Consider the following 20243-nt stretch of genomic DNA (forward strand, 5'->3'; position numbering starts at 1 on the left):
TTAAATATTTAGAGACTTACCTATGATAAGTCTTAAGAATGTCTACTAGCGTAAAATAGTCATTTCACCGACAGTGAATGATATTAGTTAATCTCTTATAGATTTATTTATTTAAAGATTACATGAATCTTTATAGAATTATTATTCAAATGAAAATTAGAATTTAAAATGCTCAAGGTAATTGTGAAAATTATAGGTTTTCGTGAGCTACAAAAAATACAAAGTTCTTACTTGGAAAGACGATAATACATGGTACATTTAACTTTGGTTCGACAAAGATTAGTAGTGAATGGATATATAATGATGAAGTGAATACCATATTCTCCATCTAGATAACCATATCCTTGTCATATGGTGAAACAAGACTCTGTAAATATAAAATTGCTTGATACCAACCATCATTTTGATTCTTGAAGGTTTGACATGTTTTCTTTTCAATATTGTACCTAACCAATTGATATCCCTCATTATCAACTATGAGCTCCCCTTTTTTGGTGAAACAAATTGGATCAACAAATCTAATATGATATCCAAGAAAAATGATTTATAACCTCTTTGGGATTGCTTATTTCCTAAAATAAGTATTTATTTTGAGAAAAAAATATTTCTTTTAAAAAAAAAAGGTGTTTGGTAAACTTGAAAAAATGCGTTTAAAAATAACTAGAAGCAGTTTTTCTGCTTCTGGGAAGAAGCAGAAAATTTCTGTTTTTCAAAATAAGCAGAAGCAGAAAATTATTTTTTTATGACAAAATATCCCTATCACACACACACACATATATATACACACACACGCACACACACCCCTTATTAGTTAATTAACATATCTTACAAGTTTGATTAATGTTTGATTTTTAAAAATTTATATTTTATATTTACGTCATAATTCTTTATGATTTTTATTTTTATTTTCACTCATTTTCTTTAAATAAATTTGAAAATATCATTGATGATGATGACTAAAGAATATATAAATTATTTTATTAGTATTAATGATATCAATTGACAGATGAATCACGTTACAAGATTGTATTTTGATATCACATATAAATTTTTTCTCAAATATTTAATTTTAAATAAATAATTAATGAAAAGTGACATATTTGTTAAAATATATAGTGTGTATACACACACACACACACACATATATATATATATGAATATGATTACTGCTTGTTCGTAGTAAATTTTGACATCGTAAAAATATATTAAAAAAGACTTTAATTATTGTGCTAATGAAGGCATCATCACAGAGATCGAAGAAGCAGACCAGCCTTTTGGTATACCTTCAGAAATACAATACTGATGTTCTACAAGTATGGAGACATTACGTAATAAAATTAGGCATGAAATTGTTGAGAATTTTTGTGATTTATGAAGGTCTAATTATTTTTGTCGTTAATTTTTTCATATATAGTTATTTAATTTATGAAATAATTTCTGTATTTATTTTTGTTTGATGTTTTAAGTAATATTTAAATTATTTAAGTAATATATCACCATTTAATTTTTTTAATGTATTTATGTATATAAATATTGATTGAAAATTTTAGAATACGTACTTTTTAATTAAATTTAAAAAATAATTAAAAATATTATTATAGATATTTAAAATAATTTTTCTCTATAATTTGATTTTAGTAATAAAAGTTTATTTATAGATGTCCTTTTTGGTCATTTGTCTCAAAAAAACACTTCTTAAGAAAAATATTCAAACACAATTTGATTATCAAAAGCACTTTTCAAATAAATTTACTAAACACAAACTGATTTTTTTTATAAACACTTTTCTGAAAAATCATTTTATAAAAGTACTTCTTATAAACACTTTTCTGAAAAATCATTTTATAAAAGTACTTCTTAAATAAGCAGTTTTATAACAGCAATTTCAAACGGGATCTTAGTCCATGATGAGATAACACCATACTCATCATCTAAACTTCACAATAAAGTCCATTACCTTTGTTAAGCAAAGATAAACATCCTTGTAAAACTCCAATATTATGAAAATTGACATTTTTATCATCTTCCAGCATAGGCTGGCTGTGTCATTAATTGAATCATAACCAAAACCATTGAAAATAGGACAATCATCAGGAAAATTACAAGCCAAACTTGGTAAGTCCCTAGACACTCTAGTAGAGGGGTTCCATAGAGAAATTTTATTAGTGTCACATAATAACAAACAAATCAATCCATTACAAGAACCAATAATGTCAACATTATTGGCTTCAAGCTCTCCATCCATGGATGGATACCGCAAATCTACAATGGTGTTGTTATCGTCATCATCGACATGATCTTCAAGTGACGATGCAATGGAGATTCATTGTTCAAGGATTGAAATGGTGACATAGTTAAAATCCTAAAATGGTTTGTTGAACAGGGTCACAAATTGCTTGAGAAAGATGAAGTTTGATAAATTCTTCATTTGAAATTAAAGATAGCCAAGATTTGGACACACATTTGAATTGCAAGAGATGTTTAACAGGTAATCTTGAAATGATGTTTGAAATAACATCTGAAGAAGATTTAGGATTGACCTCTTAATTGGTGAACTCATCTCTAGGTATTTCTTTGCATTTTTAGTATGTAAAATGAATAAACTTATACCAATCTCTCTCTATATATAAAAGAGACATTGGAGGATGCTTACGTGTGGCACCTTGGCCTCTATTTGTATTTTTCTTTTTTTTCCTTTTTTTGAAAATTTCTCTCATATATTTTATATTTATGTGTTATATAAAAAGTCTCTCAAAAATGCTTAATCAATTTCCATAAATCTAAATCGTATTTATTCAATTGATTAACTTTCATTAATTTAACATAATTGTAGAGTGGTTACAAATCTCTTCACATTTTCGTTTCTTCTCATATTCTCATTATAAAGTTTACATGTTTTCATCATTTTTCATTTTTGTAAAACATCAAAGAGTGACAATAAGGAAGAGTAATAGCAATCTATTTATATTATTCATTTCATATGTTGTTTTCACAATATCATTTTGAGAATGCTTCTAAACATATTTGCATATTATTTATATCAAACTTAGATTTGTTCATTGTTTAAGTATGAGTAGTTTTATTTTTTTTTCTAATTGACTTATTTTGTTGTTATTTTTTTGGATTATTCAGGTCTTCAATTTGAAAGAGCATGATAATCTGACGCCCGTTAAAGTTGCCTCAATTTGAATGTAGATTAATGGACAAATTTAAAAGAACATGTATCATATACTCTCATGGATGTGGTATTTGAAATATAGACAAAGTAATGTGATATATGCTTATAAACTTATCCAAATAGACTTTCATAATATAATTTTTATGTTGGTATGTACCACAATTTTTTTTTATTCTTGATAGGTATAATAGTTTCATTCTTTCTCCATGTTGATACTGATTGGTAATCTGAATTTATCATACGTAACATTATAATAAGTGTACTCTGCAACATGTTGTTACCTGTTGTTGTCTCTTCAATTATCAACCAATATATAACAATTTGCTAATTGTAGAGTTTATCTATTTGTTTTTTCTTAAATTTATGTTTGAAACATAAACTAAGGTAATGTGGTATCTCTCTAACAAGTTTTTCTTCTAATAATTTTCATATATTAATTTTGTTAAAAAAATAAATGAAGAGTAATATTGATTACGAAGTATCAATATTTATGTCAAAAAATATCATCCTCATTATTTTTTTTCTTTATCCATTTACATAATGTTTCATTTTTGTATCAATTGAATTTTGCTACTCTTTCTGAAATATATAAAGTATTTGATTGACATTTAAATACAATCATTGGATTGGAATGCATGTCTTCTTTTTTTTTGCGCGTACCGATTTTCAATTTAAAGTCCTATGGGTGTTTATGGTGTGAAAACAAGAGTGGAATTGAACTTAATTTTGCATATGGTGAATGATTGAATGGAATATATTAAAGTAGTGTAAACAAATAAGAATGACGTGATATCTTTTTTTTTATCAGAAACTTTATTTATGTTTTTTTGAAATTTTTCTTATTTTTCATTTATTTTATTGTAAAAAGACATTTTTGTAACTCACACCACTTGATCTTCATAACTTCCAAACTTTTTATGTTTATAGACTCTCAATTATTTAATATGCAAGTTAATGACACCTTAAAATTACATCAATATGATATTACTTAATTTCATTTATGTCTAGCAAAATTTTCTTATGTGAAGTGTCATACAACAACAACAATAACATATCCAATATATTTCAACCAAATGAAATCCGAAGAGAATAAGTATACACAATTCATATCAGTGCCTTTAAAAACTCCAGTAAAGGTTTTAACCATAAATACAAAAATTCAAAATTAAAAAAATTACAAGTTGCATGTTATGAAAAACAGTTTACGATGAAAAATTATTTATTGACACAAGTAATAATCCTTATAAGAGAACAAGTTGAAATTGAAGATTTTATACTAGACACAAAAATATAGTAAAAAGAAAAAAAGATAAAATATTTTAAAAAAGGCAACCAATAAACCAACAAATTTCAATAAAAAGTTTTATATGTGTAATTTATTAATTTAATTAATATTTAATAATAACAATAATACTTTTATGTATCCATCGTGACTAAGTGTAGGAAAAATTATTTATCTATTTACTAATTTTTTATGATCGCATGAAACGCGATTATATTCACTAGTATTATTAAAATAAATTTTGAATTGACGAAATTTTATTATTATTTTTGTGTGTGTATTGATTAATTGCAACTCTTAAAATTCATCACTTATTGTTAGTATATCCGTGGATCACCATTACATTTTGTGTTTTCCAAGATAGAATAAGTTTATCATTACTTTTTGGTGGCAGTCAAAGCAGTTTTAAACTTTTAGGCATCGTTTGGTTTGAAAATTGTTATTCCGAAATAATTAACATTGGGATTAGTTATCTCGGAATTATTCGATGTGGGATAAGTTATCTTGGGTTGGATTAATCCCTCCAACTAAACAAAGAAAAATATGTTTTTTTTATTTTATTCCGAGATAATTAGTTATCCCGGAATAACAATTTTCAAACCAAATGCAGCCTCCCATTAATTACCAACGGCGAACACTTATGCGTGATGACACAAGTTGTCACGCTGCCCGTCAGCGTGAATGAGCTCCAAAAGATTTTTCTTGGGCGATTGCACTCCAAAAGTGTAATCGTCCTTGCACCAAATATTCGAATTTTTCACTATTGTCCAAACTTGATTTCAACAACCAAACTCATTAAATACTCTCTAACACAAATCAAATATGCAAAACACTCTTAAAACATGTTTCAGACCTGTTAGAATCATTAAATCATCAATACATGATTATCATGATCAACTGTTGACCGTGGTCAACTCAATATTTCCAATTGTACTAGAAATCAAACCAATAGCCAAAATCACTGAGCATCTCGGGATTTATATAAAACCTTTGACCAAATAGTAAATCACCCTCAGACTAAATAAAACTATCAATACATATACTCCCTCCATCCCATTTTACTCGTCCCAAATTGGGATGACACATCTATTAAAAAAAATAAAAAATAACATGGTTAATTTATCATAATACCCTTATTAAATGATGTTTACATTTTAATTTAAAGAAAAAGTAATTAATACAAAAGGTAAAATATGGGAAAAAAATTTGTGTTGTCTTGATAAGTAAAAAAAAACAAGTAAAATGGAACACCAGATTAGGAAATTTAGGACGGGTAAAATGGGATGGAGAGAGTATTTGAACTTTTACCCAAAATATTGACTTAGATCAAACTTCACATTTATATTCCAAACATTCAGACGTAGAATTTCTTCTTCAAAACACATTTTGTAACCTCATGAATCGTGTCACCCGTTCCCACAAGCCATAAATAACATAGAAAGCTATGAAGATGGTAAAACTTGGAAGAAAGAGTCTACAACACAAAACGACCTTGCCAGTCATTACAAATGTGTCAAGATACAAGTTTTGATATTACTAGTTTAGCTGCACGTGTCTCGCACGTGTAAGTTTTGATTATTTAAAATTAAATGATTTTATCTATCACGAAGTCTTTTAATGAAATACAAAAAGTTTAAAACAAATATTTTATCGTAAGCACATATATATATGAGAAAAATAATTACGTTGTTAGATTCAAACATACAAGAATATCAAACCTAGAAATCAAAATTCACAAACAAAACAGATGTAATAATGCATGGTGTGTTAAACTTAAAATCACTCTCTAAGCTAAAGAAAAAATAATAAGTCACGACAACCAATAGAAAAGGCAAAACAACTCAAAAAAGAGAGAGAGAATAGCATACTAACCTAGCTGATGACAATTACAATGGTTGGAGAAAACACAAAATACAAGCGTGGGACAGGACAATATATATTAATATAAAAATATGATGAAAATTAAACCTAGTCCTAATTTAAGAAAAAAAAAACTTACGATATTTTAAAGTCCTAATCCATTACCATATTTTAAAATCCTAATCCATATATTCTAGGATTCAAAATTACATATATAATTAAATAATAATTGGAGACAAAAAAGTGAAAAGATGATTTTATCTATTGTAAAATGTTTTAATGAAGGGCAAAAAGTTCAAATCACTTTTCTAAGGGCCTTTACACTTTTAATATATTATAGATTATAGATTAGTAGCAAATGATTAAAAAAAAAAAGATAATCCAGTGCTCTAATTATTTGTATATTTGTAGAATGATATACTCATGTCTTATCTCCAACATTATAACAATCCTTTATTTTTCAATACATGACATCAACCACAATGACGAAAATATGATAATCCTTGATCAGCAGAAGTAGCAGTAGCAAGCGGGACCAAGCCAATCCATGTGACAAGCTCCATGAATAGCATGCTCCCAATTAATGCATTGGTCGTTGCATCCATCTGTATCAAAGCAAGGCCCCGACTATGTCACATTCGACTTTTCATGACCACTATTTGATCTTGGATTCCTTGATTTTGCTACTTGCATATCTACATACAAAAGAAAGTAACAACTCAAAAAGTAGCATTAATCCTTCAAATTAAAGATGTGCTCCTTATGTGTTACTTTATGTGACCCTGTTCTCCTTAGTAAGCTGTTTTAAATAGGCTGACCTTGTTTTCAAGAATTTCATTGAATGAAGAGCACAACGAACAAGAGTTAATCTTGTTTTATTTTAGATAACAATACTTATAGCACTTGATAGTTTGCGTATAATAAAACACTATTAGTCAAACTAGTTTAGGGTAGGTGAATGCGCGCATACTTCGCTTCAATTAATTCAATCTATAAAATCACTATGATTTCTTAGAGAAAATAGGTCTTCATTAATAAATATATACTATGATTCTATTAAATACAAAAGATACTTAAATAGAAAAATTAATATATTCATACAAAATAATATAAAAGCATTAAAATCCACTTGAATTAAATTAAATTATGAAAAACTACCAAGGCTATAGAATGACAAAAAGAAAATGCTTAAAAAACTTTCCCGATATGACATATGAACCACCTAAAATTTTTGAGAAGTACCAATATGAACACTTTATTATGTGTTCAGGTGCTCGATTGAAATAAATCATAATTCGAGTGTTTAAATAAAATTTATCAACAAATTTAATTATTTGTTAGCCTATTTTCATTAATATATCATACTATTGTATTTAACTTGTGAAAGATAGCTTACTTACTACTTAAATTCCAAATAAGTCCTGTGCTTACCTTTTAAGGCTTTAGTTAAAAAGTCGTTTATAAGGAAATTACCTAATAATCAAATTATTGTTATAAATAATATTATCTATAGAATTATATAATCAATAATAAAAAAAGAGAAACAATAGCATAGATGAGCCTACCTTTGTAAATCGCCAATAACTTAATAATATAAGTAAATTTGTTTATAGTTATACAAAGGTCTCTTGTTTCGTTTTGTGCTTCTGTTGTGAATTTTAAAAAGAATCATGGTGATGTTTATGAGAACTATGAACTCAAATTATGAGCATATTATTGCGAATAATACAACATAGGTTCATGCGGATCCTAAGAAAATGTTGGAAAAATTAATACAATATTGATATTGGAATTGAATTAGTAGTAGTAAGAGAATAGTCACAAATGATGTGTTGTGGCAAGCCACTGCCTTGAAAGCGATTTCGGCCCGACTCCAGTGCAAATCCTTCTAGCCAGTCGCTCCCCAAGGTTCCAAACTACTTCCAAACATGTGCACTCGTGGCTGAAAGTTTGGAGGTTGCTCAAAGCTATTGCCCAGAAGTAGAAAACTTAGGAGGAGAATATTTTTCTTTTCTTTTACTTTGTTGGTGGTATTTTTGTTCTCAAATAGTATGGTTTATATAGGTGAAGAACAAATGATGTTACAAGAGTAATTAATGGTGAATTGAATGTTTTAACTCCTCACCAAATGAATTCATCCGCTCAAGGAATGAATTAACTCATCAAATGAATTCTTACGTTCAATGAGAATTGAAAACACGCAGTTACAAAAGAATTAAGAAGTTACTTTATTTTTCTCACAATGTATCTTGTAAATGGTTTTTGATAACAATGTATTTATACTCCTCTTTTTGGATAAGCTTAAAGAAGCTTTAGACTTTGACTTTGCATTCTAACTATTAAAAATGCTTTCAATCCCCCACAAATGCAAAGACAAAAGAATAGAAACACTTTTGGGCAAATAAAAGGAACATGTACTTAAGTATCAATATCTTTCGATTTGAATTGACACGTAGTGATATGAGGCAATGACAAATATCCAAAAAGTGAAGTACTCTTGAACTAGATGGACATAAGTTGAGACCCCCACAACACATACCATATTCTTGATTTTAAGCAACCTCCGCGATACTACAAAGTGCTTTTATGGTCATGCACACAAACCTTGGGTTCATGAGTGCTCTAGAAAGACAACCCAAGTCTTTCATAAAAAGGTGACCAACCTTTTACACTCACATAGGTGATCCATCAAGTCTATCTCATAGACCACCTCAAGGCTATGGATCATTAAAAGCAAAAATAAGCTCAACGTTATAATACACTACCTCACGCCATAGGGATAGGATATGTAGTGTTTATTGACGGCCTATATGGCTTCGTTTGACCACAAATGGGTATCCACCATATTACCTCAATCCATGAGCTTTAGCCCCATCCTCTTCAACGATTCAATGACCATTTTTCTTGTCAAACCCTTGATCATAAGATCCGCCAAATTTCTTTCGGATCTTACATATTCCAAGAAAATAACACATGTTTCAACAATTGTTTAACTGCACCATGTCTGATACAAATATGTCTATTTTTATCATTGTATACACTATTTTTAGCAATCCTAATTGCCGCCTGTGAGTCACAATGTAAAGAGACTGGTGACATTTGTCTTCCCCATAAAGGCACATCTGTCAAAAGATTTCTCAGCGACTCAGCTTCTTGCCCTGCCAACTCGAGAGCAATGAATTCAGATTCCATAACAGAACGTGCTATACAAGTCTGCTTTGAAGACTTTCATGAAATAGCACCTGCACCAAAATAAACACATGGCCACTGGTAGAGCTAACTTCATCATTGTCAGTCACCCAATTTGCATCACAAAAACCTTCTAAAACAGCAGAAAATTTATTAAAATGCAAACACCAATCCATAGTACCTCTCAAGTACCTTAACAAGCGATGAAGAGCATGTCAATGTTCATTACTGGGATTATGAGTATATCTACTCAATCTACTAACAGCTTAAGCTATATCAGGCCGAGTATAGGTCATGAGAAACATTACACTCCCAATTATTTTAGTATATTCAGTTTGAAAAACACTGAAATCTTTATTCCTTTTTAAGTATATGCTAGGATTATAAGGAGTTCTCACTGAAACTACATCAAAACAAATAAACCTTTTCAACATTTTCTCAATATAATGAGACTGACACAAGGAGAAACCATCAACATTTCTTTTGATTTTTATTTCTAAAATCACATCAGCTACTCCAAGGTCTTTCATTTTAAATTTAGAAAATAAAAATTTTTTAGTCTCATTTACAACATTCACATTAGGGCCAAAGATTAACATGTCATCCACATATAAACATATAATCACACAGTCTGATCCTATTATTTTAGAATAAACACAGGTATAGATGAATTAAAAATAAATCCATTATCTATTAATGTGAAATCAAATTTCTCATACCACTGCTTAGGTGCCTGCTTAAGTCCATATAAGGACTTTCTTAATTTGCATACTTTATCCTCTTGTCCTGAGACCACAAAATCCTCAGGTTGAGTCATATAGATCTCTTCCTCTAAATCACCATTTAAAAATGCAGTTTTGACATCCATTTGGTGTACCACTAAATTGTGAATAGCAGCTAGAGCAATAAGAGTTCTAATGGACGCTATTTTAGTCACAGGAGAATAAGTATCAAAATAATCAACACCTTTCTTTTGGTTAAAGCCCCTAATCAAAAGTCTAGCCTTATATTTGTCAATTGTACCATCAGGCCCCTCTTCTGAACGAAACTGCGTCGCCATCCGCTACCACAACGACACCAACAGTCATCAACGATGGGTTCTCGAGAACCCATCCTAGGTTTGTGTTCATATTTTTTAAAATCTCAAAAATCTTTTACTTGATTAATTTGACATATTTTTATGACTTGAAGTTAATTTGAGCAAGCATTTTTGATAAATTTTGCGAGACGCTTAATGTGATTACTAATTCCAACCTGTGTTTGAAATTGTTATGTGAGGGTTACGTCTTGACTTAGTCAGTGTTCTTGATGAAGCATTTGATTGTATATTGGGTAAAAAAGTTAGTATTATTTTGTGTTACTTGTGAAAAAACTATGGGGATAAGTGAAAAGGTTGAAAATTGAAAGTGAATCTTCTAAATTCGTATAAAATATAAAGCAAGAAAATAGGGTTTCTAATTATTTGAATCTTGCCATATGTACAACTTGGTCTTTTATACTATGATATAAAGATAAGGTATATCACATTTTCCGTCGGATTCTTGTTGTTGTTAATGTACTTGTGACTGTCTTGTTGTTGTTATAGTGTTGTTTTTGTCTTGTGTTGATAATCTTGTTTGGATTGTTGACTGGAAAATAGGTGTTAAACACCTCACTACATTGTGTTCTTGTTATTGTGTGTGAATCCGAGAGTGTTCATCCATAGGGTCCTCGGTTCTCTTGAACTTGTGGACTGTTTTGGATGTATGTTTTGGTGTGTTCTTGGTCGCTGGTCGTTCTTGTATCAAAATGTGTAGTACTGACTTGAAAATGGTTGAGTTTAGTTACTTGAAAGTGGATACATATAGAAGTGTAGTTATTTGAAAATGGTTAAGTATAGTGACTTGAAAATGTGAATTAGTTAATTGAAAATAGTTAAGTGTAGTGACTTGAAATGCTAGTACATGACTTGAAAATGGTTAGGTGTAGTTACTTGAAAATGGTTAAGTGTAGGAAATTTAAAGGGGATTTTGTGAAAGTGGTTTGGTTGGTGACTTAGTCACTTGAAAATGGTTAAGTGTAGGGACTTTAAAGGGATTTTTTTTTAAGGTACTTGAAACGTGGACTTGCATTTTGAATTTAGTTAAGTGTGGTCACTTGAGAAGTGAATAAGTACTTGAAAATGTTTAAGTGTAGGTAGTTGAAATGTGGACTTGGGTTTTGAATTTAGTTAAGTGTGGTCACTTGAAAAGTGAGTTAGTGACTTGAAAATGCATAAGTGTAGGTACTTGAAATGTGGACTTGTGTTTCTAATTTAGTTAAGTTTGGTCACTTGTGAAGTGAATTAGTGACTTCGAATGTTTAGATGTAGTTACTTGAATTATGAACTTGTGTTTTGAATATAGTTAAGTGTGGTCACTTGAGAAGTGCATTAGTGAGTCGAAAATGTTTAAGTGTAGTTACTTGAAAATTTTTAATAGTGAATTAATGTTTAGAAGGTGATGTGGTTGGTGACTTTATTAGTTGAAAATGCTTAAGTTTTGGTTTCTTTAAAAGTGAACTTTTGTTTAGAAGGTGATGTTGAGGGTGACTTTATTTGTTGAAAATGATTAAGTGTCGATGACTTTAATAGTGAATTAGTTTCGTTGGTGTCTTTGTTAGTTGAAAAAGCTTAAGTTTTGGTGACTTTAATAGTGAACTAGTGTTTAGAAGGTGATGTTGTTGGTGACTTTATTTGTTGAAAATGCTTAAATTTTGGTGACTTTAATAGTGAATTAGTGTTTAGGAGGTGATGTGGTTGGTGACTTTATTAGTTGAAAATGCTTAAGTGCCGGTGACTTTAATAGTGAATTAGTGTTTAGGAGGTGATATGGTTGGTGACTTTATTAGTTGAAAATGCTTAATTGCCGGTGACTTTAATAGTGAATTAGTTTTGTTGGCGCCTTTGTTAGTTGAAAAACCTTAAGTTTTGGTGACTTTAATAGTGAATTAGTGTTTAGGAGGTGATGTGGTTGGTGACTTTATTAGTTGAAAATGCTTAAGTGCCGGTGACTTTAATAGTGCATTAGTTTCGTTGGTGCCTTTGTTAGTTAAAAAACCTTAAGTTTTGGTGACTTTAATAGTGAACTAGTGTTTAGAAGGTGATGTTGTTGGTGACTTTATTTGTTGAAAATGCTTAAATTTTGGTGACTTTAATAGTGAATTAGTGTTTAGGAGGTGATGTGGTTGGTGACTATTATTAGTTAAAAATGCTCAAGTTTTGGTGACTTTAATAGTGAATGTGTTTAGGGGGTGATGTGGTTGGTGACTTTATTAGTTGAAAATGCTTAAGTGCCAGTGACTTTAAAAGTGAACTTTTTTTAATCAATTTTGCTAGAATTAAAAATCCAATAAATTAAAAATCCATCCTTTACTTTTTTGCATGTGCGTAGTTCTCGATTTTTAAGCATAGTATAAATATGTATATATTTTGTCAATGCGTGCAAATACATTTATGTAGTTGAACTACTTTATTTAACTTTATTTTATCATAACATTCAGAGATTGTGGTGTAATTGAAGCTGGATATGTGGGGAGTACTTGAGCGAAGGAATACCAATTTCTTCAGCAGATGTTGATGTAGCTACGAATCGATTAAGATATGCATCTCTTTTATGAAAATACGGTGTGGTCAAGTCAAAGAAATATTATGTTAGAGATAACAATGATCCTCCAAGACCAAGGCCTAGTTTTGTTCCATCACTTGCTGAATTATGGATTTGTTAGTTTAGAATAGTTCAGAAATTAACTGATGTTTTGAAAATTTTGATTGAAACTTTATTTTTAAAATGAATGATAAAGACATGTTATGTATGTTTATGCTCAAGTTATATGTTTTGATTTCGGGATAAATTGAATTAAATGTCTTATAAATTTCATGCTTAAGACTGCTGTATATTGTTGTTGTTGAATGTTGTATTTGAGATTTGCAATTTTATTTTAAAAAAAAAAATTCAGAAAAACCGACCATAAGTGGTCGATTTTTCGATTTTTATTTATTAATTTTTTAAAAGCCGACCACATGTGGTCGGTTTTTTTTTTCCTATCTAAAGTTAATTTTTTAATTTTAATAATAATATAATAAATTTTAAATATATATATATATATATTTTTAAAAAGACCGACCACTTGTCGTCTTTTTTTTTAAAAGATACCACTACTTTTTCGATCACTTTTTTTGGTCGGTTTTGTGGTCAAAAATTTGAAAAAACCAACTACTTGTGGTCGGTTTTCGTGGTTAGTTTTTTCCTTTTGTTTTAGTAGTGTCTTGTCTCAGTTTCAGACAGTTGTTAGATTTTCATGTAGTAGAGATTTCGCAGATTGAGTCAGATGTTATTTAGATGTTGATTTACAGTTTTCATACTTATGTTGAATTCAGAACTGACCATGTTTTCGTAGCTGATTATGTTTCCGCGATCTTCTTTTATTATTTGAATGTTGTGCATGATTAACAGATAGAGAAGAGCGTTTCGGGCCTTCATGGTTCGGGATATCCGTCACGGCCAGACCCTAGTTCGGGTGGTGACATCCCTCCATTTTATTTTAGTTGACCTTCTTTTTAAAAATATTTGTTTTAATTTATTTGTTCAAGTTGTAAAATCAAGACTATTTTACACATATTTTTTTCATTCTATCCTTGATAGTATTAAATATAATCACATTTTTCAAAATTGTGAAAGGAACAATTTTATATTTTCAATACTAACTTTAAATATGAAACTTTACTTTTTCTTCTCTTTTCAAGAGTAGATTTATGCATGCATGAATTGAAATAATTGCACCAAGTTTTCATGCTTAATTGATTATTGAATTTTACAATGCCACGAAGGGTAAAATTGTAAAATATACTTTTAATTATTGAGTTTCTTAATGGGTGTGTCAAAGCTAAAAGGACCATCTAATTCAAACCGGAGGGAGTATAAAGTCACTTACACAATTCTACAATAACTAGTCTATTAAGATAGCTAAAACTTCAACTTGCAATAATTAATTCAGTGGAAAAAAAAATTGGCAATTGGTTTAAGTGGAAAATTTGTCGAGTCGATATTAGTTTATAAAGATTCTTTAGGTATTTGAACCATATACTAATGATTAATTATTGTAATGTAGTTACTGTCAACTTGACTAGGTCCCATTGTGATATATACGGATCCAATGGAGTAATATTCACTAATCGACTATAAGAGTCCACTCCGAAATAAAATTTCATTCGAAGTGTAATACAACATCCAAAATACAAATTAAATTGTCCCATATTCATCCGAACAATGTTCCCAAAACAGATCAAACAAACTCAAAATAACAATACAAGCAACGAAAACAAGTCATCAGAGATGATTCAACTCAAGGATAAGCCAAAATAATACATTCAATAGCAGGAATATTCACAATAGAGTGCCTACTGAATCCAGCTTCACTCAGAATATGAGCCCATTCCTTTGCACTTCTCTCTTTTCCATTACTTGTGTGAGACATCATTACCATATCCATCATAAAACCAACATCCTTGAGGCTTTTATCATTGCCTATTTTTTCCTCAAGAACTGTCTCCACAATTATCACCTTCCCTGTATCTTTTGAAATAGCTTTTATGCAATTTTTCAAGATTCGAATGCATTCTTCATCACCCCAGTCATGTAAAACCGCCTGATATTCACAAGAAATAAAAAAACAATGTTAGCCAGATATACATGCCTTAGTTTGACAGAAAATGTGTTATATTTGAAAAGAAGCATTTAGCAATCTCAAATTGAGGGTGATCACTTTATGATTATTGATTGATTTTGACATTATTGTTTGAATATTTATCAAACACATAAATGAGTTAATTAAACTGTACTTATGAACCAATTTAATCAAATTACAAACTTATCAAACATCATCTTATTTTATATTTTTAAGTGAATAGAAGATAAATAATTTATCCAACTTACCATGAAGAAAGCAGCATGAGCATTGGGAACAGAATCAAACATATCCCCTTCAACATGTACAACACCATCATAATGAGGAGCAACAGAGACAACATGAGGCAGATCAAAGTTAATCCCTTTGATCCAAGGGAATGCCTTCACCAACATACCAAGAGTTGTTCCATTACCTCCTCCAACATCTACCAATGACTCTATCCCTTTAAATATCTCGGCATAATTATCGATAATGACACGCGTCGTCATCCGGGCGTGGCAAGCCATACCGTCGTTGATTAGCTTGTTATGCTCCGAATTGTTTTTTGCATACTCCCACGCATCCTTTCCATGAACAGCATTGAATGGTGAGGTATTTTCTGTCGAGAAACAATATAATTAAATAATTTATGTGCATTTTTAGTGATGAATCCTTTGAATGAGATATACAATTTAATAATATGGTACCAAAATCTTGAGAGTAAATATAAAATCAGTGCTCCTAGGTTCAAATTTCATTGTCATTCACTTTAACACGAGTACTATTAGAACAATAAAAGAATACAGTACCTATAGTCCAAGATTCTAATCTCACTGCGATTAAGAAGTAGAAAAAGATATATTCATGATAATGATATATGATTACGTGCAGAGGCGGAGCTAGCCTCCTTTTGGGGGTTCGACCGAACCCCTTCGATGGAAAAATATACTATTTAGACATGATTAAAATTATTTTTTATATGGTTATAGTAGGTGTGAAAACCCTTCAACTAAATTTTCTTTGAATATTGAACCCTCTCAGTTGAAATCCTCCTCACTCCGCCTCTGATTTACGTGTGCTTAACACTTTAAACTTTTCTGTGAAACCGCCAAATTTAATAAGATCAAAGGTGGCAAAATCTATAATTTTTTATTAATCAGATATAAATTAAACATTTTGACTTATGACCCCTCTCTAACTTAATCAAAGGAATGAATATGAAATGACCAATCAAATTATTGAGTTAAGGCGGATTAAATAGTGTTATTAGTCCAAATACAACTCAAACCCAAATTTATTATGAAAAAGTAATTTCATTTACTCTATTTCTTAAATAATGTAAAAAATTCAAAGTAAATAAGTGAACTAAGAGAAAATGTAATTAAATTTTGATCAAGTTTATTTAACTTAATTGAACCACCAAAGCATGTGTAGCAGTGGATGAGGTTGCTCCTCTCTCGGATTCGAGACTGGGTATGAAAAAATCCCGCTACCCCGAATGGGCCCTACCGGTGCGAATCATGCGGGTACAGGATATGGAAAAAGAGAAAAACTTAATCGAATCTATTTACCACCCATAGGCCCTAAATAAGATGATGACAAGGTACACTTACCCTTATCTAAAAGGCGGGCAGTGAGGTAGTGCCATGGTGCAAGCATAAATGGACTGTTTTGAAGTAAGAGAAGATGAGCCATGCTATTTTCTCCATCTCTCCTCAGCAGACGAGAAATAGGTGTTTGCACATAACCCAAAACATCACCACCATCTCCAACTGATGACACCTCTTTAAATATTCCCCTGTTAGTCAAGAACCTCAGAATTCGATATAGGGAAGAAGCACAACACCCAAATGCAGTGGACAATTGGTTTAACGAAACAGGTTGTTGTTTATGGGTTTCTAAATAATCAGAAATTCCCAATTCAACAGCACATTTAACTACAGCCGTTTCAGTGAAACCAAATATGCAATTCCATAGATATTCTTGAGCTTGAGACTCTTCCTCTCTTTCATGGATTAATTTTGCAACTCCACTTGTTTCTTCCGCCATGCATATAATACTGTATGTGTGTTGGAAAAATTATTTCAAAAGAATAAGAATTGAATAAATGACTTTTATGATCTTTTTTTTTTCTGAAAGATCGAATTAAATTTTGACACATATTTGGCAAGTGTCAAAGCATGAAATGAGGTGGCAAAACAAAGAATGAAACTTGTCACTTGTCCTATTAATCATGGTTTGAACTTATTAATATCGTACGAGTGCACCTATATATACATACGGTATCGATCAGTTTTCAATCGATTACAGTAATAATTTATTATCAGTGTTAAAGACGAAATTCAAAGAGAAATTTGGGAGGATGGTTTCATTAAGTATGAGTTACTTTAATTTGCAAATATTTTGCATCCTTCATCATGAAAAAGCAGAATATATTCTCAAGGTTATATGAATGTATTGTAATTTTTGTTTCATTACGAGATAACTCATAATAACCTTGTTCTTTTTTCGTGACATGCTTGTTAGTATGTATTTTGATTGCTATCATAGTAGGATTTCTTTGACTTTTTATGAAATTTTGAGTTTGAATCTTGAAATGAAAAAATATCTAATATAAAAATATTTTTCTTATAATAAAAATATGCGATTTCAATAAGTATCAGATCTTATATTAAATATTCAAATAGAAAAAGCTATTTCAAATAATTAAATTAGACAAATAATATGATAGATACAATAATATTCGAAAACCATAACATACCCAATACAATACATAGGTAAGGACACACAACAATATTTAAATTACAAAATAATTATCCCACATTAATCCAAACAGTGATCCCAAAACTAAATCCAAATAACAATAAAATCAATCATACGAAAAGATCTAACTCAAGGATAAGCGAAAATAACACATTCAATAGCAGGAATTTGCACAATAGAGTGCCTACTGAATCCAGCTTCCGTGAGAATATGAGCCCATTCTTTTGCACTTCTCTCTTTTCCATTACTTGTGTGAGCCATCATTATCATATCCAACATTAAACCAACATCCTTGAGGCTTTTTTCTTTGCCTATTTTTCCTTCAAGAACAGCCTCCACAATTATCACTTTTCCTGTGTCTTTTGGAATAGCTTCTATGCAGTTTTTCAAGATTTGAATGCATTCCTCATCACCCCAGTCATGTAAAACCGACTGATATTCACAAGAAAAAAAACAAAGGAAAACGAAATAGAAATAAAGAACTTCCTTACTTAATTAGGTATATAAAGAAACTTACCAAACGTCATCTTATTGTACTATACATCTTTAGTGAACATGAGATAAACAACTTACCATGAGGAAAGCAGCATGAGCATTGGGAACAGAATCAAACATATCCCCTTCAACATGCACAACACCATGACAATGAGGAGCAACAGAGACAACATGAGGGAGATCGAAGTTAATCCCTTTGATCCAAGGGAATGCCTTCACCAACATACCAAGAGTTGTTCCATTACCTCCTCCAACATCCACCAATGACTCTATCCCTTTGAATATCTCCGCGCAATTATCGATAACAGCAGGCATTGTCACCCGCGCATGGCACGCCAGTGCGTCGTTGATCAGCTTGCTGTGCTCTGGATTGGTTTTTGCATACTCCCATACATCCTTTCCATGAGCCGCACTAAATGCTGCAGTATTTTCTGTCGAAATATGATATAATAATAATTAAAAGTATGTGTATCTTTTATAATGGATCAGAGATAATTATACAATTTAATAGGATATCAAAATCTTTAAAAATAAGTATAGAATCAGTGCTTTTAGGTATTCAATTCTCATTGTCATTCACTTTAACACGAGTATTAGAACCATAAAAACGAATATAGTACCAAAAGTCCTAGATTCTAATCTTACTGCCATTAAATAGAAGAAAATATTTGTAATATTTTGATGATATCATACGTGATTAGTGTCTCACTTTTAACTCTTTAAACTTTTCTATTAAACTACCAAATTAGATTAGATTGGAGGAAGAAAAATCAATTATTTTCTATTAATGAGATGGGGATTATGAAAATGTGATTTGAACTTATATTAACAAGTTAAGAAACACAAACTTGCCTACTTTTCTTTTTCTTCCAAATTTAAAAAGCAAAATATAAAAAGATGTGTTTGGATTATGTTAGAGAGAGCTCTAATTTGTTATGTGAACCCAACTTATTTGATCCAAGCAAACTTTAGGCAGATTAAATTTCGATTTAGCCAAATTGACTTAATCCCGCCCATTTACCTCCCACAACCCTTCAATAAGATAAGATGATCACATGATTCAACGTATTCATACCCTTAGCCAAAACGCGGGCACTGAGGTAGTGCCATGGTGCAAGCATAACTGGGCTACTTTCAAGTAAGACAAGAGCAGCCATGCTATTTTCTCCATCTCTTCTAAGCAGACGCGAAACATGTGTTTGCACATAACCTGTTTCGCCATTTTCAGTGGACACCTCTTTGAATATTCCCCTGTTAGTCAAGAACCTCAGAATTCGATACAACGAAGAAGCAGAGCAGCCAAGTACATTGGACAGTTTGTTTAAGGAAACAGGTTGTTGATGTGTTTCCAAGAAATCAGGAATTCCCAATTCAATAGCACATTTAACAACAGCCATTTCAGTGAAACCAAATATGCAATTCCATATATCCTCTTGAGCTTGAGATTCTTCCTCTCCTTTGTGGATTAACCTTACAACTCCATTTGTTTCTTGCCCCATGTAACAACTGCTGTAAGAAATTAAAGCTAGAAGATTTTGCTATTCAGTGGTGTAAGCTAATTAAGTGATTCAGCCTTTTTATAGTTACATACTACAACTAATCCATGTCTGATGATGTTACTCTCTTTAACATAATTAAGAAATAAAATTGTGTTATACATCTGATAATTTAAGTTTTTAAATTAGGAACACGTGAAAATGTGTTTTAGAGTCACTTCTGAACCAACGGACATTTGATTCAGAATTGGGCCTCCACGTAAAAGGACGTGTCGAAGACGATTAAAAACACAAA

General features: G+C 30.6%; 2 protein-coding genes and 1 pseudogene across 2 annotated transcripts; all 3 read right to left on the reverse strand.

Annotated features, from left to right (window-relative positions):
* Positions 1 to 328: 328 nt before the first annotated feature.
* On the reverse strand, positions 329 to 10569 carry LOC124886721 (annotated as a pseudogene).
* Positions 10570 to 14738: 4169 nt separating this feature from the next.
* Positions 14739 to 17278, reverse strand: LOC107880045 (acetylserotonin O-methyltransferase-like). Its single transcript, XM_016726964.2, has 3 exons — positions 16808 to 17278; positions 15461 to 15813; positions 14739 to 15173 (listed from the first exon to the last, which is right to left on the reverse strand). The coding sequence occupies exons 1-3, from the start codon at positions 17241 to 17243 to the stop codon at positions 14871 to 14873; spliced, it is 1092 nt and encodes a 363-aa protein (XP_016582450.1). The 5' UTR covers positions 17244 to 17278; the 3' UTR covers positions 14739 to 14870.
* Positions 17279 to 17919: 641 nt separating this feature from the next.
* LOC107880046 (acetylserotonin O-methyltransferase-like) lies at positions 17920 to 20077 on the reverse strand. Its single transcript, XM_016726965.2, has 3 exons — positions 19528 to 20077; positions 18531 to 18883; positions 17920 to 18389 (listed from the first exon to the last, which is right to left on the reverse strand). Exons 1-3 carry the CDS (start codon positions 19949 to 19951, stop codon positions 18087 to 18089), a joined length of 1080 nt encoding a protein of 359 aa, XP_016582451.2. The 5' UTR covers positions 19952 to 20077; the 3' UTR covers positions 17920 to 18086.
* Between the last annotated feature and the right edge of the window lie 166 nt (positions 20078 to 20243).

Source organism: Capsicum annuum, chromosome 8 (genome assembly GCF_002878395.1).
Source record: "Capsicum annuum cultivar UCD-10X-F1 chromosome 8, UCD10Xv1.1, whole genome shotgun sequence".
Taxonomy (NCBI): Eukaryota; Viridiplantae; Streptophyta; class Magnoliopsida; order Solanales; family Solanaceae; genus Capsicum; species Capsicum annuum.